Here is a 24,917-nt window from a genome sequence, read left to right on the forward strand (position 1 = left end):
AAACATGAGTCTCACTTTTATATACTCTCTCCGTTCCGCCGTAATTGAGGCGTTTCTGTTCAGCACGGAAATTAAGAAAAAGATGTTTATTGTATTAAATGGAGGCGGGAAAAGTAAGAGAGAGAGAAAAAAGTAGAGATAATAAAATAAAAAAGTGAACAAAGTAGAAAGAATAAAGTAGGAGTGAATGTGGTAGGAAAGAAAAAGTAAGGTAATTATTATTATATGGGAAAATGACTCAATTATGAAAGAGCTTCTCAAAATGAAAAAAAAAAAAACTCTTGATAGTGGAACGAATGAAGTATTAATTTTACAATGAAATATTAGTGAAATAGTTTAGTAGATTGTAAAGCCTACTTATTCTTTATAGTAAAAATGAAAGAAAACTCTTGTTGTGAGATAGACTTAAATGATAAAAGTAGATTCTTGTTCCGGGACACGAATTTGCATAGGCAAGTAGGTATTCGGCCTTTTTAAATTTAATTGTAAATGGGCTTTTATATGTAACTATTATTGGGCCTATATAATTAACAATTGGGCTCTTGATTTAAAGAGTTAATTAATGGAACTTCTTGAATACCACTCCTTCTGTTTCATATTAATAGAGTCATTTAGTAAAAGTCAATACATTTTTTCCACACACACTTTACTCTCTCTTCATCCATCTACATTTTTCATTTTTCACTTTATTCTCATTTTACTTAACTCACCAAACACAATTTTTCTTAATCTCCATCCCGAAAAGAAACGCCTCCATTACTATGAAACGGATGGAGTACTAGATTTGTTGGTTGCAATGGGGGCTCAAATGCATGAATAAATTGTATTATGCCCATCTCCTTCGACGAAATTGAGAATGACAAGAAGATTTTGTAGTTGGTTGCACACGTCATAACAGGTAGGCTTTGATGCAACTTAGAAGTTAGAAGCTAGAGTTGGAGGTGATAAATATGGAAGGGCTTGTAGTTGTAACTTGTAACCGTAGGTGACTACGAGAGTAGGGCAGGGGGCTCTCTGGTCGGGCTCAGGCGATTTGTTTTGGCGTTGCTCGGGCCTTGCTGAGGGTAAGCGACAAGCAAGAAGGCCTTCTGACTAGGGACTCGAGAGGAAAGCTAGAAAGTGCCCTCAATTCTCCAAGCGTTGAGGTCACAAATGTATCTTTGCTGGATATCATGTTTCCACTCTAATTTTGCACCAAATGTACATGCTTATTTTGAGCTTGATGCAATTGGAAACTTAATATTAAAAGTTAAAACACTAGTACTGCTATATTTATATATTCACCACACACTTTACTAAAATTATTCATTTTATCATTCACATTTTTTTAATTATATAATTGAAATAAAATAAAATTACTTGCAAATTTTAACCTGGGTTTTGTGACTTCTTGTAGGCCTACTTATTCGGCCAGTTCCGGTTCTAACCGAATCGGTTGACTGGTTAACCGGTTATAAATTTTCATAAATCCTCGAACCGGAACCGGCCTGTTAAGAATCGGTGGATTCCGGTTCCGAACCGGAACCAATGTGTAATTTTAATCCGAATTTATTTATAATTTAAATAGTTCAATACTAAAAAAAAAATTAATCCAACAGCTAGAAATATAACAAATAATGCCTAAAAATTCAAATAAATACACAAAAAATACAAACCAACAATATAATAATATTCATATATCGATAAGAGTGATGTCAAGTGTAATAGGTTGGACTAGTTTATGTTAGGAATTTTTTTATAAAAAAATAGGAGTTCTAAACTTTAGCAATTTTTTTTAAATATAAGTTTTGATATTGAATTCCATTTTACATTTTTTTTGGCTAAACTAATATTCAATGGAATTTCCAATATTAATTGATCTTATTGTGACTTTTTGGTTTATAACGGAACAGTTGATAAATTGTTCACAAACAAGTTAAAATCGTAAATTTGTTATAAAATTAAATTTCTATCATATGAAATGATATTGTATTTGTATAAAAGATAAATATATAGTTATGTCAGAAAATTGATGGTAGGAAGAGCCTGTTATTTTACTTTAATTAAACATCCTAAAGCCTAAACCCTAAAAATCACACAATGTTTCAAATTATTTTACTTTAATTAAAAATTAATTCAATTAAATTAGATTTATCAGTATATTAAATTATAAAAATAAATTAAAATTGAATTATAATCCGGTTGCGGTTAGGAACCGGTCGATTTCGATTCTAACCGGAACCGGTTTTATTTAAAAAGTTGGAACCAGAACCGATTTTTCCGGTTCCGGTTCCTCAATTAACCGGCCGATTTCGGTTAACTGAGAACCGGAGAACCGTTTAAGGCTTTAAGAGCATCCTCATCCGTGCTCTTAGCTAAGAGCACGGAGGTGGGCCCGGACCCACTTTTATTCCTTGTCCTTAGCTAAGAGCACAACACCCACATCCGTGCTCTTAGTTAAGGACAAGCTCAAGGGTCCCACCATTCTATTATTCAATTTAAATACTCCAATTATTAAAAACATTTCTACATTATAAAAATACATTATAAAATAAAAATTACATAATTAAAATCCTAAAAAATACAAATTACATAATTAAAATACTAAAAATAAAAATACATAATTAAAATAAAAAATACATAATTAAAATCCTACAAATTAAAAATTACAAACGTGGAAGACTATTCCTCTAACCCCAATTGCCTCTTGAGACCCCAGATCAATTGCTCATGTGTTGCAAGTTGTTCCGGAGTCATGTGAGACGTATCGGTCATATGAAGTTGACTCAAGATGGCCCACAACGAGTTGGTCGGGGGTGGAGGAGGCACAAAGGGAGCGGGGGCGGCGGCGGATGGAGTCGGGGCGCGGCGGCGGGTGGTCGTCGCCTTCTTCCTTCCGACCGGCCGGCGGGAACCGCTCGGGCCAGCGTCGGGGCTACCCAAGTTAGTTCCGGCAAGCTGGGTAGCCACATCATCGGAGGAGGATAGAGCTACCGACCTCGACCGTTTGCTGGAGGAGCTGGAGGAGGATGCTGCTATGCCGCCCCTATACTTCGGATGTTGGCGCCCCTCCTGCCAACAATCGAGGTACTTGAACGGTTTGTACTCCTCCCGTTGGTATGCCGCCAAGGCGGCAGTGATGATGTCGAGCTCGTTCGTGCCGCTCCCCGCCGACCGCTCTTCCTGGAGGTAAATCCCCTGGAACTTCCCGATTGCCTCGTTGCATCTGTAGATGCAATTGCGAACCATACTATCATTGCGATATATGGTTCCCTCCGGCCGGGTTTCATTGTAGAGGCGAGTGATGCGCCACCAATAAGTTTCCCCGGTTTGGTTCGTGCCGACGTCCGGATCTTCGGAGACTGCCAAGTAGGCTTTGAACATCGCCATCATCTCACCCGGAGTGTACGGGGTGCGGGTGCCACGAACAGGAGGAGTAGGACCAGAAGTAGGAGTAGGAGTAGAGCTGTTGCTCCCTCCCGATCCGGGTTCGGGTGCCCACCCGAACCCGGGGGCGTTTAGGTCGTGCAACGGGTAAGGACGGTAGCCACCCGGAGCTTGCTAACCTTGGGTTTGAGGAGGGGCCGTAAATTGGGTTTCCGGACTATATCCGGCCTCGGAGTCGAACCAATCGTGGTTCCAACCGCGATTGCCGGAGGGGTGATCCCCAAAGCCGGACATTGTGTAGTGTGGTGGGAATTTAGATGATAGAGTAGGAGGAAAAAAGATGAGAGAATGTAGATGATGATAGTATAGATAATAGATGAAAATGTGATTTTTTTTGTGTTGGAGTGGGGGTATTTATAGATGAAAATGTGAATTTTGGGGAAAAAAAATTGAAAAATTAATTATAAGTGGGTAGAAAACGGATATATTTTTTTTGGGAAGTGGGAAAATATTTTTTTTTATTTAAAAACATTTTTTAAAATAAATTTCGAATTTTAAAAAAAAAAAAAAAAGAAATTGCCAACGGCTATGCCGTTGGCCAATCAGCAGCTGCCACGTAATTGTGCTCAGCGGCACGGACGTGCTCTTAGCTAAGAGCAGCGCCGTGCCGCTGGCACGGACAAGCTCCATCGGCGGACGAACGGCTTGGTGCTCAGCGGCACGGACGGACGAGCGGTGCGTTGAGCACCGCTGCGGATGCTGTAAGCACCTCCAACTTCTTGTCCAACTATACACAAAGCCGCTAAAACTTTTAAATATGGCAGCGATTTGGTTTGCCGAGGAAAATTTTTGTATTTTATTTTATTTTAAATCTAATGCTTACCATAAAAATTAGTTTTATTTAGTAGTAGTATTATTGTATTTATTTAAAGAAAATAGAAAAATAAGCTTGGTATCTTCACAGAATCACAGTTAGTTCTAATTAAAATAAATAAAGATATCGACATTTGTAATTATAAATGGCTTTATATTAAAACAAAAATAATAATAATAGATTATTTTAAAAATAATGACGAATAAGCCCATATCTTTTACAAATTTCAGTTTGAGCCAAATGTACAAAACTACTCTTCTTCTTCGAATGGTGTACATTTTGGGTTTGCTTTGGTTGCTCCGCATCCGCTGCTACAAACCAACACCAGCCTTGATGCTGATTTGTGCATTTCCAAACTCGAATTATGACGTAGTAGATGAAGTGCAAATATGAATTTATTGGTCAATCCTAGTCTAAGCTATGCGCCGACGCCATTGAATCAAAACCCCTGTAAAACCACCCGCAAAATCCATTCTTGTCATCTCATCTCATCCCGAAGAAGGTATTTTCTTTGAATTCCACTTTCTTTTAGGCTTGTCTAAGGTTTTTGTACTAATTTATGCTTGAATATAGTTGTGATTTGTATGACTTGCACAATGAGGTGGTGCCGTACGCAGAGGCGTGGTCTTGGCAGAAGGCCATTGTGAGGGAGAGAAGTGCACTGAGTCACAGAAATGAAGATTTCTCAGACAGTTTGATTGTCTTACAACACCACCCTGTTTACACCATGGGCACCGGCAGCTGTGAGAATTACTTGAATTTTGATGTCAACAATGCTCCTTTTGATTTGTACCGCACCGAAAGAGGTGGTGAAGTTACATATCATGGCCCTGGTCAGGTATCACTCTTCCTCATTTTTCACTATGTTTACTTTGTTAGTTGTTCATATTTTTGCTACCAATGGAGAATTGGTCAAAATTTGAGGAATTTCTTATTCCTCTGCCTATCTCAGTTCTAGTTATTCGAATAATGGATCTTCGAATGTAGACTTGTGGTGACTTTGGCATAATAGGCTTGGCAGAAGTTTGGAATCATACTAAATTTTGTCAGGAATTCACTTAGGAAGCCTATGAAGAGATAAATGTGTTCCATTGTAGATATGATATGGTGAGTGATGGTTCTTTGCTCTGACCAATATGATCATTTTCTATGTAGCTAGTCATGTATCCTATCATCAATCTCCGGTATTACAAGATGGATCTCCATTGGTACCTGAGATCACTTGAAGAGGTGGTTATTCGGGCTCTTTCTTCGACATTTGCTATTAAAGCTTCAAGAGTGCAGGGCTTAACTGGCGTTTGGGTTGGTATGTATTGTGATTTCAGTATCTCAGTTTCATTGTTTTTGCTGGTCTATAAGGCGAGGTCATTTGCGTGGAAACACATAAGATTGATGTTTGCGTCCTTTCAAGTTACTATATAGTTTAAAGACATACAAGGCTCCATTTTAGATAGGATTCTCTGCGCTATTGGATAGTGCGGGATGGAATTCATGGAGTCCTTAGAACTTGAATGTGTGAGTTATTGACTTGTTGTGATTGTCTTTGCGGATTCATCTGTAATAATAGTGGGGGCGATATAGATAATACTAAAGAATTTGCTTCAGAGAGCATAAGAAAATCCTGATTTGGTTAATAGCAAAACCCATTCAAATGCACACTAAACAAAAAAAAAGATATGTGATTAGTTGATGTGATCTTTTAAAACAAGTAGAGAAAAAGGAAAATCATAAGCAGCACAGCAGAACTAAGGATCTTTATTCTTGCAGCTTCTTGAGTATTGTATGATAGAAATTCTGGTGTATTGGTTGTATAAATTTTTTATGTCAAATGACTTCTCATACTTATTTTGCTGTCAAGTCCTGGAAATCATCTAGAGATGCTTCGTTATCACAAACAAAAACTGAAAATTAAAGTAGAAAGTTCAAGGATGCAATTCATTTGTGTTTGGCAATCTTTACTTGCATCTAATATTCAAAGAAATTAGCATGGTATATGAAAGATTGGAAGATGTCTTCTCATTTCAGATTGCTGCTTCATATATTCATTCACCATTCATAATTTTGCTGCTATATCAAAGCTTTTATATAAATTATGAAAATTTTGAAATTATTGATAGGTGTTTTGACCTTTCTTTCTCTCCCTCAGTTTGGGTTATCATTCTTGAACTGAAATTAATGTCCATATGCATCTTTATTTCTTTCTTGTCCTCTTTTTGCTGCACATGCAATGATTTCCTACATGAGTTTTGGCCTGAACAATATAAAATCTTTACATCTTCAACTATTAGGTGATGCTAAATTAGCTGCCATTGGTATCAAAGTATCAAAATGGATAGCATACCATGGCTTGGCACTAAATGTAACCACAGACTTACAACCCTTTGATCAGATAATCCCATGTGGGATTAGGGATCGTCAAGTTGGAAGCATCAAGGGGCTTCTAAATGAAAATGGGCGCCCAGTCGAAGATTATGATCTCAATGATGATCAAGATTTGATGGACACTACTTGTAGGTCAATTGTTAGGGAATTCTGTGATGTTTTTCAAATCGACTTGTGCCAAAAAACTTCACAAAGACCGGCTACTGGGAATCTGTTGGCCTAACATCTTGAAAAGCCAATCGTTACAAATGATTTAGAAAAGATACAGCATTCTGTGCACTTTTGATTGTATTGTGTGCTTCATTAACATAATACAGTGAAGAAGAAAGAGTTTTTGAGCAGATTGTCTTAATAACCATAAAGTTTAGTCTAATCCATGAATCTTTAAAACATTTTTGGAATGTATGAAAGGAGGTTATGTTTCATTTTTTCTTCGATTTCAAATAATTATTTAGTGATGACGTAGTGTAATTAAGTTGATGAGTTCACATAATCACATCATCTAAAAGGAGGTATCCCCGCTTAAAAATCTCATTTTGTCATTTTGTTCGTCCTCTAACATAAGTTTATTTTACTTTTACTATTGATGTAGAAAATCCATTCTCATTTTATATAAATCTTGCATATAAAATTGGACCACATTCTACTAAAAGAGGGAGTAGAAATTTCTTAGCTAATCTGTATTTCAATGCTGCAAAATTCATAATCTCGATCTCATACGCAGAACACTACATTCTCTAAAGCAAGGAAAACGAAATACTGTATCGACATTAAGGGGATGAAAATAGATCTATCACTATATACATCAGTAGTTCTCTGCAACTGGCCTCGATGGAAATAGGCGAAGTAGAAATGTCAGGAACGACCAGAGACAGACGACCCCAATAACTCGAAAAGTGACTATCATCGAAATCAAAGCCCCAGTTCTTTCCATAACTGCAGGGGTTGCAGATGCCTCCCTCATCCCGTATACTAACCTCTCAATGAAACTCGTAGCCCTGGTCAACTGATATATCCTATAGACCTGAGGACAATGCAAATACTTTAAGCAATGACTCCATTTGAATCAAGATAAATGAAAATTCAATGCAAGCATTTTGTACCTCGAAGATAATGGGTATAAGAGGCCAACTGGATGAGCCATTCCTCTCAAGACGTTTCTCAAAGATATATTGAACTAAACAACCAGCTAATAAAGGAGCGACTGAGACTAATGCGGAAATACCAATCACTGGCCAGGTAACATAAACAGCTAGAAGCGGGGCAAATACTTTGAAGCCCATAGTAAAGTAGGTTGATGCCAGATATCCTTTAAGTCCTGTGATGAGGGACCATCTCTTTGAGCTAAACTCAAGATATGGCTTCTGTACACGTTCAGTTACAAGCAGAAAGATAGCAAGTCCAGCATAAAAGATTATCTCAGTTGAGAAGGAAGAGATTATTTCTGCGACAAACATCGAAGTTAAAAATTGTTAATGTTTTGTGATCTGAAAATGTGTCTTTCCTGCAATAAGAAAAAGAAAATCCCTGACCCTCTGACACTCATAATAAATGTATTTAAATGTTTGTGATAAATTGATGTTTTTTGATCATACGTGAGAGGAAAATGCAGACAATGAATTTATTCTAGTAAGAGCAAAATCAGAAGAACTTTCTTTCATTATGCCATTCAATCACCTGTTTGCTGAAGTTCACTTTATAAATAGGCTAAGATCACTTTTTATTAAAACAAATTCAGGTATTCTGAATCCCGGCATTTAAGCATGGTGAACCTAAATCTGCTAAGTAGCTTTACATTCCGCCTTTTTCATAGCAAACATCATAGCGGTTATACATCATACAGAATTACAGATAACAAAAATCGAGCAAATCGCCCCTAATCATGTCCAGTTCATTGAAAATAAAAGAGAGAACAATAAAATCTCACTGAAGTATCTGAACTTCAACTTGCAGGAGAACTTATCCACACTGAGTTGCACCAAGTACCATTTCCAGTAAGGCAAATATATTCAGATAAAGGATAGTAAAAACAAGTCTCAGATGGAGCGTTCCTTTCATACTCGAATATTATGACTTGGCTCACAAATTACGAATGAAGATTAATGACACTACCAGATACATTAGTTCGTCACTCAACATCTGAGATAAGCAACTTCAGACACAGTTATATTTTCAGAAAAATAAGATGACTGCATTGTAGTCTCAAGCACAATATACAAGTTAGAACCAATCCAAAAGGCAATCAAACATCACTAAGCATACTCTGCTAAAAGAATTTGCAAAATACCTGCAAAAATCTCATTCCTGAAAGCTTCCTCGACAGCGGCAGCAACAAAGAACTGGGGAACAATCAACGCCGCAATCAAAGCAGCCGGGGCCAAAGCCCACAGTAAGGAGCCAGTCCCTTCCTTAAACGGTGCCGATACCAATTTGCCCTCTTCCACCGACTGATGGCTCAACCCACCAAAAGAAACAGAGCCCGACTTCCCATGAAATCCTTCCGACCCCTTTCTTACAAAAACCCGAAAATCTAACTTCCTTGGAGAAATCAAATTAGCAGCACGTATGAAGCCCTCGCTTCTTAAAGATGAAACCACAGCTGAAATGCGGGAAAATGAGTCGGCTACGCACAATTTATTTTTAAAATAGGAACAAAATTAGGGAAACTTACATTTGAGCTGAATATGAAGGGGCCTCGGAATTATCAACCCAGATTGATTTCTGTGATGCTTGTTGACCTAGGAATAGATATATTTCTTAATTTATGGAAATTATCGTAAGGAAATGAGAGATTGAAGACAGTACACTTACAGCTTGAAATCGGCGGGGCGAAATTTGGATTGAGGGAGGACAGGTTTGAAGGAAAACAGAGGCAGATTGAAGCTTCATCTTTCCGTTGTTTGATATATTACGATTTCGGTGGGAATTTTGAAGGGTGGGGTTTTAGCAGAGATGAATTATCAAACAGGGCTCGATAACTTTATCGAACCCAGCTCAATAATGATGATGCATGGTTGGTTCAAGCCAACATTTGAGTGCCACTAACATATGATCGACCCTTTAGTCAAACCTTCATTTGAGCGATGAACACATTGATCAAAGAGCACATTTTTCGAGCATTTATTTCTAGATTCCTTTTATGAGATTTTAACAAGATTGAGCTTGATTTTGAACACGATTTTTACACTGAAACATCGTTGCATTCGAATTCAAATGTTAGTTTCGCTTCCAAAATTCGACCTCCCACACTATCAATTTTAGCCAAAATTAGATTGTAATTTGTAATAACGTTCTAAACAAAATTTATAAATTGGTGGTATGTTTAGAACCAAAAAATATTTTCATTAATAATATAACTATTTATTTAATAGTACTAGTGTTTAAGTTAGTGAATAGGTCAAAACTCATTTTGATTGTCAAATTTAAAGGCATCATCACTTTTTAAGACAAAAATGAACCAATTCGTTTTGTTTTAATACTTAAAACTTCTCCATCAAATATAATGTTCTTTGACATAAATCATAAAATGATCATACATTTAAGATTAAAAAAAAATAATAGACCTCTTTCTATTTTGCCGTCAAAATCAATCTCACGTGGTTTCGAGAAACCAGTTGATAACAAATCATAGATGGCAAGCTGTTAAAAATCTGCAATATTCTCATCTAACAAAGAATCCTTCAAAGAATTTCACAACAATCTAAGTGTACCTCTCAGTTTATGTACAAAAATATACACACATCCCACGCAGCACGGACTTACGACTCCAGACCTCTTCCTAGACCACGTCGAATAATGCTGAGCTCGCCTTACAAGCTAGTGCGGTTAAATGAGAAACAGGGGTTCGTATACATACATACATTATAGGTTGTTCATGATGGACGCAAGGTAACTGAACCAGGAGCTTTCGTTAATACCCCACCATCGGACATGTAGAAACAGTTATAGTTGATACGAGTAACTAGAGCCGCCAAATGAGGGAACTGCCCCACGTTGAGCTTCACGGAGAGAATCTGAAATTCCAAATAGATAATTAAGACAGGCAAACCATATCTGTCGTGTAAAACTAATGTCCTAATACTCGTGTTTTGTACGTGATATATTCTCGGTCACATGAAGAATGCTAGAAGTTACTGGTTCTCTTTCATTATAGTTAGTTGGTCATTCATAATTGACATTACTGATACACCTCCAAGTGCTTTGAACCAACTACTGGGAAACCAAGAAAAGATGAAGAGAAGCCAAAGAGATAACTTGGGAGATGTTTCCGCAACAAACGTGAAAAACAGAGCAATAAGAAAACAAAGATTGTGTCAGTGAGAAATTCACGGACTATATTTTATTGAACTCTTTTTTTAGACGTTTGCAAGATGAAAAATCTTAACACTCCCAGCTGACATACTCCAGATTAAGAAGTCAAGTTTTGAGTTAATTTCAGTTTAGTCTTGCCAAACTTAGGGGCTTGGAAACAGATAGAAACGACAGAAGTTGACTGTTGACATTGCTAATATTAAAATGGTGTGATTTAATTGCATAAGCAGTTAAAGGTCGTGAATTGTTTAGCGATGAACCCTACACCAAACAAACTCATGGGGTCTAAGGTTCTATAACTTTTGGAAGGAAGCTGGATTCAGCAAAAGTGGTGGAAATATAAGAAAGTAGAAATAATCCGAATAAAACTTCAGGAAAAAAAAGTTTATGACCGAGGAATATACCCTGAGAAGGAAGGCCATGCAGTCATCAAACTGTTTCTCTATTCTCTCCACTTCCTTCTCACATCTTGCTTTTACGGCAGACACTGCTCCACTGCTGTTTATAGTTTGCTGTACAGAATAGAAGTCCAGCGCTAGCCCAAGAATACTGTTTATACGGCTAGCAATCAAACCCCACTGTGGGTAAACAGGGATTCTCATCAGATGCTTACAATTTTAATGTTGGTTCTATAAAGGTTTGCATCAATAACTGCTAATACTGAAACAGAAAACGGCAAGGACAAACCAGCTTGTCTGGAACCACGAAACATTGTCTTTGAATCGACAACAAGTAGGCCTCATGTACTTCAATCACTTCATCAAGAGTTCCAGCTGCTGCCACACCCTCACAAAGTTCTCGCCATGCATTATGATATACCTGTTCATCATATCCAGGTTACAGTCTAAAAGGAGCATCTCTACAAACACTTCTTATTCACAGTAGCTATCTTTCACAAAAGTTATCAGTTCATGGTCTAAATGAAATTTATTATACATGACAGATTGTTCATAAAAACATCTCGGCACCTAGTTATTTTCAATTAAGAACAATAATAAATTAAATTGAAGTTTTTATGTTTGAGAAGTTAGGAGCCACATTACTCTGTCCATAACATATTGATGAAAGGCATCTACAAAATGAAGCAGTTTGTGCTCTAGCAACCAGTGGCGCTTGTGTTTCCTTCTTGCAGTGCTTCTTTCCTGAAAGACACAAAGTTAAAATATTAATATTCAAAATACCGTCATTAGAGGACAAAAAATGTGCAACATAGCATAGACCAATTTCATTTGCTGGAAGTCTTAAAAATGAACGTCCAGCCACTTTAGACAAAATAAAGGTTGCAAATTAGCAAGCCGTACCTTCCACATCCACTTCCGAGCCTTGTCAAGCACAAATTTTGCACGTTTAACTTTCAATAAGAAATTCATAACCTGCAGAAAATACAGTGATGATATCGCCAATTATTAGTTTATCACAAACAAGAGTTATTCCTATGAACACGTCGGAATAGTACCTGATTGTACTTTTTCATTGCTTCCAGGTTCGCTATTAATTCAAGTGGCCAAGAGACCTATTGTTTTTTATACAAAAGATGTTTCAGTTCAAATTGTAGCTGCACCACTAAATTAAAGCTGAATGAGATATAAACATGTTTGAAGGCACATACCTTATATGTGAACTTTAGAGATTCGAGGACATCCATGCCAAAGCTCAGTCCTCCGCCTTTGCGAGGCGTGGAGACAGAATTAGATGGGTTGCTTTGTTCGTCTTCACCAAGATTTCTCCCTACTGATACGACTAACGAATCAGGTGTACTCAGTAGTACATTATCAGAAGAATTCCTAATTGACTCCTGAAATAAAGTAAAATCTGGTATTAAAACACTTCTAGCTGATATTCAGAAACAAATGAAGGAAATACTACTCATAGGACTTCCAGAGCAGAAGTTAATAAAATGCCACTCATGCTTCAATAAATTATACTCATGAGCTTTTCAGTACTTCTAAACAAATAGAGTACCCCAATTTTGTCCCTGCACTATGTAGTGATCTTTTCATTTCTGAAATTAACTTGAGCCTGCAAATGCCATGGTTCGCATAACACAGATTTATTTTCCAAAGAAATTGCTGGTTTTAGTTCTCAAAAACACTATATGGGGCGTAATCTAAGAGAGAACCATATTATTTATTTGAGAAACATAGCGAGCAATATGGAATGTCATCAGCTATTGAAACCAAAGGTAGAGTAACAAGCCCAATAAAAAAAATTTGTTCTAGAACAATATCAGCAGCAAACAAAAGATTGACTTTTAAAACGTTAAAACCTACTTTAACATTAAAAGATAAGAAAACATAACTCTATACAAAAGTAAAACTCGATGAGGAATCACATAGAGAAAACCCTCATGGAAAGACAATCTACAAAATCACCAGTACAGAGGAACGAACAACTCTCAGGATGGATGTTATTATTCTGCAATCTGTCATTAACCAAACCACTGCATTTCTCTGGATGCTATTATTCTGCAATCTAGGAGAAGCATAGAGAGAAATGCAGTAGTTTGGTTAATGGACCATGCTCTCAGAAAACAACACTAGCCAAGTCTAGCTCGTTAAAGTCTCCTCGAGATGAAAATAACCATCACAAAAGGAGACTCAAGTCACTCGACAATCCAAAAGGGAAAACAAAATTGCCTAACAGGAGCCATGAAATCTGAAAATCAGTCAGCTGAATATTGTATACTCCAAAGTAGACTTAACTACGTCATGGAGAGTAGTAGGTTATGAGCATAACTATCCATTTGATTATCACAGGTCATCTTATTTTAATTTCCAGAATACTACAGTTTTGAGTTCAGAAACTAACCTGCAATATTGTGTTCAACTCAAAATCATCATCCAAGGACTCTCCTTTGTCTAGCTTATTGAAGATTACAGACAAGAAGTGTTGCAACAGATCACCTGTAAATTGCAAGATCCAGCCCAATCAATAATACGTAAATAATAGTTGATGTGTGAATATCTGGAACAGTAAGACATTGTTACCTGATCCTAATAAATATATGGCACGTAGAAAACCCAACTCATCTAGCAATCTCCAGTCATTCAGTAACTTTGACAACATAGTCCTCCCAATATAATCAGCCTGCATATGGAATCTAAAAGCTGTAGTATCATGCATCGTTGGCATTATAATTGTAAAGTAGGTAATCACTGTCATGAACCTGTTTCTTTATATAGGAGATAAGACATTCTTGAATAATAACCACAGGGAGAGGAGTTGTTTTATGTTCAGTGTTATTGATCCAGGTAAGGGTTCTTGATGGAAGAGTACAATTGTTCTGAAAAGGTAAAACCTCTGATATCTGAAGGTCCTCCTGTGAGATAAAAGAAAGCGTGTTAGACAAAATTAAAATTAGCTAATCTTACTTCAATAAAGCAAATACAGGATACAATACCTGGAAAAATGGAAGCACAGTGGGAAAAGGAAGCAAAACTTCCAGTAATTTTGTATCTTCCAGGAATCTCATATCTTGTAACTCACCAAACTGAAAAGTACTATCTATGTTCTTAAATGCCAAAGAGCCTTCACTGTTATTACTGAATATAGCCTGCCTCAGTGACTCATCATTTAGTGGGGGGAGATGAAATGCCTGAGAAATATTCAATGAGCCCCAAGAATCCTTATTTTCATGAAGAATCTCACGAAAAACAGTAATCGCTGGATTTTGCAAACAATATAATTGGGAAAGTGGGTCGGTTTTATTTGAATGACCTTCGAATGCATTCAGATTGTCGAATTTAATTGCACCTGTCCTCGAAGATGATGTCAAGCAAACATTTCTTTTCTGGGCTAAGGTGTCATCCAATAACTTCTGCCAGAATTCTTTTGGCTGCTTTTTTGCTGCTGAGATCTTATCAATAGTATCTGGCTCCTCACTGTTTCCAACAGATCCAACTAAGTGTTTGTCATCTTGCCATAAATGCTTAGCGATGTGATCACCATGACCAACAAGAGCTATTAGTGACAGGCAAAAGACTTCCGACAAAGTCAACCCAGCTATGCTATACACACTTTTAAGATCATCACCAGAAAATGCTGAAAGAGATGTCAAAGGAGCATGACGGATCAGCTGCAATGATTTACCTGCAGAAATTATAGCTTTTGCAATGTCTTTGATGAATAACGGGCAAGCTTGAAAGTCATTACTAGTATCTTCTTTTCCCATGACCGCACTTGACAAAGATACAGAAGCTCTGCCAGTCAGAACTTCTTTCAATTTAGACAAGTGAGGAAAATCTGGAGCTAAATCTGCAAATTTTAATTTCCCTGACGTAGATGATCTAGGCAGATAGCTTTTCTCCCAAAACTCAGCCTCCTCAATAGCAATTTTTTTATTTGCAACAAAAAACATCTGCAGAAAGAACACAGCACCAACATAGGAATTGCATTCATATTAAATTCATAAAGAAGGATGAACAATCAACAATACCCTATCAACAACAAGGCATGCTTCCGAATTAATGTATAACATCGAGTTTAGATCACAAAGAAAAAATAAAGAAACTACAATGAGGTTTCAGGTGCCATAGCAAACGATGAAGGCAAACAATGACATTACTCAAGCGCATAAGCAAGGCATGTTAATATCAGCAATAGATCAAAGGATGTCCAGCAACTTCAATAATGGATCATGGATGTCCAGGTACAGACTTTTAAGGAGCAGATTAAGAAAATGGAAAATCACAGAGAATGCTAGTGATCTTGCAGTCCCTCAGTAAGGTAAAAAGGTGCATGTATTATATATATGAAAAGAGATCATTAAGTAAAAGAAGAATAGGCAATCTGAATTTCTGACTTCAAATGATCAACAATATACACCTGAACAAAAAAATTGAAAAGGATTTACCTCATCGAAAGGATCATCAAGAGTTCCTTGGAAAAGCCAAGAATCAAGGGTCTCAATATATGGCAGCAAACTTCCTACGAATATATAAAGCAGCATCCGGTATGCATCCTCCTGTAACAAGCATATTTTTTATCAAATCTCAAGAGTTAAGAAGTGTATCTAAGAAGTATGAAATCTCACTAGCAGAGTTAGCTATAACCTCCCCTCCTTGCACAAGAGCAACTTCATTAAGCTTCCCATAAAGATGGTTCAGAATATGCACAGCAATATCTGCCGCAGGGAGAGAGGGATCAAGCTCAAAAAATGATTGAGGGATGGTCCCATGTACTATTTGAAACAAATATTCTGCTCCTGAGCATAGACTGCACCACAGAAACAGTTAGTAACCATAAAAGGAAGCTAAGAAAGGTAGGGAGGCTCTTAAGAAAAGCTCATCATAAAGGCCAGTTAAATTAAGTCAGAAGTTAAGATACAACAGCTTAAACTTGTAAGATGTGCACACTCTAGAACAGAAATGGAAAGGTGTAAGAGCATCTGTTGAATATAAAATGTCTTGAAAAATACAGCTAAGCCTGTTCCGAACAAATAATTCATGTCGGTCGCACTGAAATCGAAAAAGAGAAAGATTTAGTGCTGTTCTTTGATTGGATTTTGACAATATGCATTTTCTTTGTTTCTAAGAATCAAGGCAAATTATAGTTTTTGAATACCCACAATTATGGCCATCCTTATACCAATAATGAGAGATGCACCATCATTCAGTTTCTAAAACATCAACAAAAATATTTCAAGTGAGTAACTGCCATTTGATTGCCAGCACAAGCTTTTCAATTCCATTTCTGATAAGCAATATGACACACAATATTACAGCCCCAAAACCAAGTAATATGCAAACAAACCTTGATAAAGAACTCGACAACCCCAAGATAGACACAGCAGTATTAATACTTGGGTTGTTTATTTTCACCTGTTCCTGTAAAGCAATGCCCCTTATCCTCTGCAAAGAGAAGACTTAGCTGAATCAAATCATGAAAAGCATAGAAAAAATAGGCCACATAAAAATTAATACTCATAAAGAGTTCATATTAATGTGACATACTCTAAGCCAAGTGCTAACAGAGCTAGCAAATGCTCTTAAAGTTGGTGGAGTCAAGCTCTTGGTTATCTCAACTTTGTTCACCACAATATCAACCAATTTTAAGCATGTTCCAGCATATAAAAACTGTTCAAGAATGTGAAACAAACTTGTCTGGGAAAGATGAGTCACATAGATCCCACTTTTGAAGCGAAAAAACAGGCCAGTGTCATCCCAATAAAATAGCGAACCCGATAAACCTTGAAGCATCTGCAACAATCCTCGGACCTAAACCCGGGAAAAAAATTCATATACTTAATAAGAAAAATGTATTAGAAATAAAGTTCTATCCCTATTAACTGAAGCAAGTTACCAAGTCGGATTCATTTGTCCTCAAAGATGCAACTGGAGTTGCAAAATGTATTCCCCCACCAGTGAGGGAATTATGGATTGTATGGATTAGATTTGCTGATACTTCCATCTCTGCGCGAACCGTGCTAATTAATGGTCGTGAAAATCAATGGAAGGAAAACAGAATTTGGTTGGAGCAATTTGTCAAACAGTTGAGCAGCAATGGCTGAAATAATGTTCAGCCACGCACTCTCCTCAGGAGATCTTTCCGTATCATGCTCTTGAGGAGAGCGTGAAGCGCTATAACAGGATTGTAGATTCTAGGGAAGGAATTGTGAATCGTGAATTTTGGAGACACTCAGCCTTCTTTAGTGCTCTCAGTCTCTCTCAGGAGGATGGATCTAGAGTAGTTGGTGGTGTAAGAGGTAATGGTGGGGGGAACGGCAGCAGTTGTGGTGGCCAGCGGTGGGGGATGGGAGCGGCAGCGGTGGCGCGGTGGTGGCAGTGTGATTTAGATTTTGGTACTTGAAATTTTGAAATAAAATAAGCTAAAAAAGGAATAGATTTAAAATTCCCACTCAAATTAAAGAAAAGAATTTATAATTTTAAAGAGTGAACATATTTACATCCGAAAACTTGTAACGACGCAAATTTGTGATCTTTAGAAACATCACTTGTGATCTCAGTAAAGACCAAATGTTGGTCTCTAACATATGCTCGTTTTATCAATTTAATCCTTAACATTTTCTTTTTGATTATTTGGTCCTTCACAAATAAACTCGGACCCGAATCGGTCCTCACATAACAGAACCGTCAAAAAATAGACGGTCAACGTTATTTAATCATGTTTTGACCAAAATTAACCATTTTAATTAATATCTTTAATTATTTCAGAAAAATAAAAATATAATTGTGTAAAACACATAAAAAAAGAACGACGAACACGTCTTCGTTCTCTTCATTCTCATCAACTGATGTTGATGTACAAAGCATCACTTACATAGCGGATAAATCATCTTCAAGATTTCTCTCAACTCCATAATCTTGACTTGAAATCTGCCAATTTCTCTGTTTTTTTCATCCCATTAAGAAACTAGCCTGCTTAGTGATTTCAGCTCCTAAAATGCTACTGTCAAACAATACTTATTAATGATTCGGTTTCCCCTTCAAGAAACTCATTTTTTTGGATGGGTTTTTTATCAAACACTTGGTGTGCAAAGTTTGTTACTTGTTATTGCTTTTGGGTTTAGGATCTAAATGTCAATCCAATTGCAAGCAAACACATCCAATTGAAAACAAATCACTTCAACTCGAAAATACAAAAGAGCATTACAATAAAAATCAAAATTGTTCATCACCAAATCACTTTAACCGGAAAATACAAACAAGTATTACAACAAAATAACCCTAATCCATACATAAAAACACTGTGTAATTTCTTCATGGCCTGATTATTCTCTTCAATTGCTGTCAAAATCAAGTCTAAACGATTAGTTTCGGTCTCACCCGGCGACGGTGAAGAGGTCACGACATCGTCGTCGTCCTCGATTGAGTCGATTGGCTCGCACCACCTAAAAAATTCGCCAATCTTTTCTCTCACAACCAAAGTAGAGCTTCCCTTTACTCGGTTTGTCATTGCTTCTCACGATTCGGAGTGAAGAAAGTTTCTTGCAATTGCAAAACTCATACCGGAATCGGAGGTCGCGACCACCGCTACTCTCGCCGGACCGTCTATTGTACAAAGAACGCTCCATAACTTGTTCACAGTTGCAGCCGTCGCCGGAAGAGAGAAGAACGAAGAAAGGAGAATGAGAATGAAGAGAACGAAGACGTGTTCGTCGTTCTTTATTTATGTGTTTTACACAATTATATTTTTATTTTTCTGAAATAATTAAAGATATTAATTAAAATGGTCAATTTGGGTCAAAACATTATTAAATAACATTGACCTTCTATTTTTTGACGGTTCTGTTAAGTGAGGACCGATTCGGGTCCGAGTTTATTTGTGAAGGACCAAATAATCAAAAAGATAATGTTAAGGACCAAATTGATAAAACGGGCACATGTTAGGGACAACATTTGGCCTTTACTCTCTCTATATTTGTACTTATGCACGTTTTAATATTTTTTTCATTTTTTGGCCTTTTTTTACTTTGTGCCCTCTACCCCTTTGGGGGTGTTTTTATCCGGAAAAATAGTCAAGTTTTAAAAGGTCTAAAATCGAAAAAATGATGTGGATTATGGTCCAATAAAAATGAAATTGTTCCCCTTTTGATTCACCAATTGACTTGCAATTCTCATACATGGAATAGGCAACAATGTTTTTGCAAAGGGGTAGAGGCATGACATGCCCGAAACAGCTGTCGAAGAAATCAACGACTCCAGCATAACTGTCCAATATTCAGCAGGTTGACATAACGATTTTGTTAACAATCGATATTGGTTTTCAACAATAATATACTATCGTTTCATTGTCTAAAATGTGACATCATTTTCGTTGGTGTCTAATAGTGTCGCGTAAATAAGTCATCAAGTTATGTCAACACTTACATATATCAATCGGTCATAAAATCAGATCATATTAATAACTTAGTACTAATTTACTAGTAAAATTGATACACAAAATCGAAGAAAATAAGAAATTTAATTTTCATATTTTGATTTTTCACGCATTAGTCCTCATATTAGATAAAAATAAAATGGGCTTTGTGGATACACATTTCTTGTGTGCTACGGTGCACATACAGAATCCAACTGCCCAAAAAATTGATAAGAACAGTAAAAGTGGGTGAAACTGTCAATCAATGATTTTCTAACCGGACGATAATGCAATTTTGTAAAATACTTCAGCTTTGAGTAAAAAAGATTATCTTTTCCGTAGTCTGTGTAAAATAATCAAAGCCTCACCAATTCCGATAAACCCCACCAGAACTCATGATCTACTGAGTGTTTCTCCTAAAAATTTGCGGATTGATTCTCTAACAAAATTTGTCACATTTCACTTTTTTACTATTTTTAGTTCCACTAACTTATTCTCACTCACATTTTATTACTATAAAACTAGTATTCAAAATATGACTCATATTCCACTAACTTTTTCTATCTACTTTCCATTACATTTCTTAAAATCTGTGTCCGATCAAAATGTGACCAAATTTAAGGGACGATGGAGTATTCAACTCTATTAGTCTTCCTTCGTTCTTACTTCTCCGTTTTTACTCTAATTAGTATACATTTTTATCCTATTCTGTATAATGTTGGCATGGTAGATACTCTTAAGTTTCTATACGTTTCTAAATTTTTCCTCTTGTTGGGATTTTAGCATGTGAAGAGAAACAATTATGCTTAAATAAGGTTTGGAGATAGGTTTTGGGCCACTTTCTTGTTGATTAACTACACCGATTTCATTTATCTCGATAGATTCACAAAATCATGATGAAATGGAAGAGAATTTAGTATTCATGAGATTAGGTTGATGGTAAATCTCACAAGTGATAAATTTTCTTATTGGTTGTCCTTTTAAATTTTGAAGACCATAGTTCGATATTATTGAGTAAATAGATTAAAGAGAAGACATAGGCAAAGCTCAAAATTGAAAAGGGTTGTTTCATAGAATTTTAAATGGTGTTTAAGTCCGTATGACAACCGTGCGGATTTCAAGTCATTTTGACACCGTGCTAATTTCAAGTAAATATGATAGCGTGCGAATTTCAAGTTATTATGACACATAGTACGTTTTTTTGGGAGATTTTGGATATATTTGAGGATTTGTCCAAAAATGTAATAACTTTGGAGTATATTGCTATGAATATTGGAGTATATATTAACTCTACTAGATACACTAGAATTTACCATCTTCACGTGGCATTACCTCTCACTCACATCTCCGTTTTCTCCTCAGAGATTTCCACAAAAATGTTGGAGTGGGATCACTTCGGCGAAGCCTCAAATCTCATACAATTGGTGGGGCTAAACAGGGTGTCATTTTTTTAACCGAAAACTTTGATCCTTCGTAATAGAAATTAGAATTCAAAAGCTATTAATTAATGGCATTTCATGGTGCATAACACTTTTGCAGAAATTATTGTCAACGGATGAAAGTGCAATTTTGTGACAAGTCGTTGCAAATGTCCATATGCTCGAATTCGCTCTGGTCAAAGTATCAAGCACTCACGGCTTGTGCTATCGTCTTATTATTAAGAATGTTGTGTCCGGCCAATGATGAGCATGTTGAATAAACTTTTCTATATAGGTGGCCATGTACATAGCAGGTGTGTACAAAATAGCCTATTCTCAAGGAGCTATCAGCAAATGTAGTATTCATAAACGTATTTAGGAATGTGTTCCTAAAATCTTTCATAATTGTTATCTCATAACACATTTTCTAAGATCTAAAATAAGTCGAAGGCTGATTCGATTTGAAATAGTGGAGTTTTGACATCGGGGACCAAATTTTTAGGAAAGAAACACATAGTTGGATTAAATTTGGATGTGCATTAGCCAATAAATTCGTCAAACCATGTGTTGATATCACGTTGGAGAAGCGATTTTCTCTCTAATCAGCTCCAACAAAATGCTCTCCATGGATAAAAAAAATCCAGAATCTGATAGTCATTGAACCTTAAGTAGTGTTATCAAATAGTGTTTGGAACTTGTCACAATGTAAGATTGTGGCTAGTCCCCCTACTAAACTGCCTGACAATAACACATTCTTAGCATTTCCGATTATGAGCAATAGTAGCTCATCCATCATGGCGTCGTAGATTCTTGCACCCTTAAGTCACGTTATGCATCAGATCTACCTTGTCGACATCAGACTAAAAGGATGAACTGTTCTAGTAAAAAAAATATGGTGTTTCAATTTATTATAACACATATGTCGTTTTTTGGCATGTTTTTAATATATAATTTGAGTATTTATCTAAAAAGTTTAATATCTTTCGTCTCAAGGTAGTTGAAACATTTTTTAAAACAAGATTAAGAAATTGATGGGTTAAATGTTAAAGACGAGAAAGAGAGAATAAAATATGAGTATGAACAAAGTTTTTGTCGGAAAAAGAAATGAATCAATTATCTAAGAAGTGATGAAGTATATTATAAACTATAATAAGCCTGTTTGGTTTCAGGACTTACAAGAAGGAATACAAGAGCTAACTGAATCGAAATTACAAAAGAGGATTCGAAACTAATAAACTGAAAAGGAAATTAGCCGAGTCGAGGAGGCCTCTTTCCGCAAGACGAGATACGCCCCGGTAGTGCTCTTCGGATTGGCGTTTCGTCCCCAAAGATAAAACGGCTACGTCTCTGATGAAGCAGCACCGCTATCAGCAGAGCTCCAGCGAACTGGATGGAGGAGAGGGCAGAGCTTCGACAGAAGAACAATGCAGAGAGAGAGAGAGCTTTATGATGCAGAATGCAGGGGGTCAACGGCCATAATGGCCGTCATTAAAGCTAGCCACGTTGGCTTACCGCGTCATACTGACGAGGTGGCATCCCGCTTGGCTCGCTGACGTGGACACGGTGGTGGTCTAAAAAGAACTAGACCCACTAGACTTGGGCCAAGCCCGCAACTAGGCCCAAGCACCAAGCCCACGACCAGGCCCAAAGAACAGCCCAAAGACCACCCAAAGACCAATTGCCAAGATCCAAGTCCAAGTCCAAGGGCACGGGCACGGACACGGGCACGAGCACGGGCGCGGGCTCGGGCTCGGGCTCGGGCTCGAGGCTCGCGGCGGGGCGGGCGGCGCGCGCGTGTGGGCTCTTACAGCCCATCTTAGTCCACTATAATTATTACATGTAATAATCCTTCTTATTAAATACTAGTTTAATAAGGTTGAAACTTTCAATGTGGGATAATTAACTCTCTTAATTATTCCCTAATCTCCTCTCATAGCTCATTAAGTTTGCAATTTTTGCACAACTTTAAACAATTATTTCTCACTCACCGGGAATCGGATTTGAGAAAATAAATATACCACGGTCATCTACTCCGAACGTAGATCGACGCTATATCATTTAATTTTACAAAATTAAATGTCTCGTTGAAATTATAATTGGTCAAAGTCCATTGACCGGGCATAGATTCCAACAATCCCCCACATGAGTGGAAATAGCCAAATGCAAATGCATGCAGACACAAGCTCAACCCTCGAGAGGTATATAAGCATAAGGATGGGTAGCTTTTAGCTTTGAACCTTCCATAGTCAATGCCATCGGATACACAGGCGGCCTAGTAGCGCGATACTTTGAACTAGTCCCCCACGGTGTGCACCGAGACAATGGTGTTAACACTTAAACACCTCAACCTCATCCGTTCTAACGTTTTGTGTCCTTTGCGGCCTTGGACACCACTTTGGATTCATAAGTGTGTAATTTGAAGCGGCCACACTTCACACTTACATAGATGATTCCTACTCGAGTATCTTGCCCTACTCGGTCTCTTTGAGAACTCAATCTCCTTGAGATCCTTAGAAATCATTAAAAGTCATAGACTTATCCTCACCACAAGGCAAGTTTTCAAACACTCTATTGCTCTCTAGGGAATAGATGTCGATGAGTGTTTCTCACGAACTCTCATAGCTTAGTTTTCCCATTGAACCAAGTTCTTGGGATCTCCAGTCATCATGGTTGGGTTACCACTATGACAATTCTTTAGTTTGTGGATTTCAAACCCATTCCCTCTAGCAACTTATTCATTTGATCACGATTTAACCCTTTGGTTAGCGGATCCGCTAGATTATCTATTGACTTCACATAGTCAATTGTAATCACGCCTGTTGTGATCAAATGTCTCACGGTATTATGTCGTCGTCGAATATGTCGAGACTTGCCGTTATAGAAGCCATTGTTCGCCCTCCCGATAGCGGCTTGGCTATCACAGTGAATCAACACTGGAGGCACTGGCTTACACTAACCTGGAATATCCTCAAGGAAGTTCTTAAGCCATTCGGCTTCTTCCCCAGCTTTATCTAAAGCTATGAATTCTGATTTCATAGTTGAACGGGCTATACATGTCTGTTTCGTGGATTTCCACGAGACAGCACCACCCCCAATAGTAAAGACGTATCCACTTGTTGAAAGTGAGTCCTTATTGTCGGATATCCAATTCGCATCACAGTACCCTTCAAGTACCGGGGGGTATCTCGAAAAGTGTAGCCCATGATTTTGAGTATGTTTTAGATATCTCAAAACCCTTACAAGATCTCTCCAATGCTCTTTGCTCGGATTACTCATGTAGCGACTCAACTTGTTCACGGCACAAGCAATGTCCGGCCGAGTGCAATTAGTTAAGTAAATGACCCGTGCATATTCTTCTTGTGCAACAGGTTCGCCCTTGTTTTTGCTCAAGTGAACATTGAGTTCAATTGGAGTCTTAACCGGCACGCCATCATAGGCATTGAATTTCTTCAGTATCTTCTCAACATAATGAGATTGGGTTAAGATGATTCCATCGGATGTTCTTAGAATTTTCATTCCAAGAATTACATCGGCTAGACCCATGTCTTTCATGTCAAAGTTTCTCTTTAACATGGCTTTTGTCTCATTAATCACTTGAGTGGTACTCCCCATGAATAACATGTCATCAACGTAGAGACACACTATGACGTACCCATTATTAGTGCTCTTAATATAGACACATTTGTCACACTCGTTGATTTTAAACCCATTTGATAACATCACATTATCAAACTTCAAGTGCCATTGCA

At 37.3% G+C, this 24,917-nt stretch overlaps 3 protein-coding genes and 1 pseudogene across 3 annotated transcripts; 1 reads left to right on the forward strand and 3 right to left on the reverse strand.

Moving 5' to 3' along the window:
- Nucleotides 1–4,501: 4,501 nt before the first annotated feature.
- On the forward strand, nt 4,502–6,963 carry LOC125222467 (octanoyltransferase LIP2p2, chloroplastic-like). Its single transcript, XM_048125104.2, has 4 exons — nt 4,502–4,742; nt 4,814–5,078; nt 5,396–5,546; nt 6,529–6,963. The coding sequence occupies exons 1-4, from the start codon at nt 4,630–4,632 to the stop codon at nt 6,843–6,845; spliced, it is 846 nt and encodes a 281-aa protein (XP_047981061.1). The 5' UTR covers nt 4,502–4,629; the 3' UTR covers nt 6,846–6,963.
- Nucleotides 6,964–7,278: 315 nt separating this feature from the next.
- Nucleotides 7,279–9,701, reverse strand: LOC125222466 (tRNA-processing ribonuclease BN). Its single transcript, XM_048125102.2, has 5 exons — nt 9,434–9,701; nt 9,294–9,360; nt 8,910–9,221; nt 7,726–8,066; nt 7,279–7,646 (listed from the first exon to the last, which is right to left on the reverse strand). The coding sequence occupies exons 1-5, from the start codon at nt 9,509–9,511 to the stop codon at nt 7,428–7,430; spliced, it is 1,017 nt and encodes a 338-aa protein (XP_047981059.1). The 5' UTR covers nt 9,512–9,701; the 3' UTR covers nt 7,279–7,427.
- A 465-nt stretch (nt 9,702–10,166) lies between these two features.
- Nucleotides 10,167–17,744, reverse strand: EMB1427 (Spc97 / Spc98 family of spindle pole body (SBP) component). The gene is made up of 16 exons (XM_048127096.2): nt 17,234–17,744; nt 16,885–17,148; nt 16,685–16,782; nt 15,985–16,147; nt 15,786–15,896; nt 14,334–15,290; nt 14,100–14,252; nt 13,921–14,020; nt 13,742–13,836; nt 12,543–12,728; nt 12,390–12,446; nt 12,235–12,306; nt 11,977–12,075; nt 11,621–11,752; nt 11,338–11,511; nt 10,167–10,635 (listed from the first exon to the last, which is right to left on the reverse strand). The coding sequence occupies exons 1-16, from the start codon at nt 17,339–17,341 to the stop codon at nt 10,495–10,497; spliced, it is 2,910 nt and encodes a 969-aa protein (XP_047983053.2). The 5' UTR covers nt 17,342–17,744; the 3' UTR covers nt 10,167–10,494.
- A 3,554-nt stretch (nt 17,745–21,298) lies between these two features.
- LOC148933622 (pectin acetylesterase 11-like) lies at nt 21,299–22,049 on the reverse strand (annotated as a pseudogene).
- Between the last annotated feature and the right edge of the window lie 2,868 nt (nt 22,050–24,917).

This window comes from Salvia hispanica, chromosome 1, assembly GCF_029641045.1.
Source record: "Salvia hispanica isolate PSC_SH4W2 chromosome 1, Shi_PSC_v1, whole genome shotgun sequence".
Lineage (NCBI taxonomy): Eukaryota > Viridiplantae > Streptophyta > Magnoliopsida > Lamiales > Lamiaceae > Salvia > Salvia hispanica.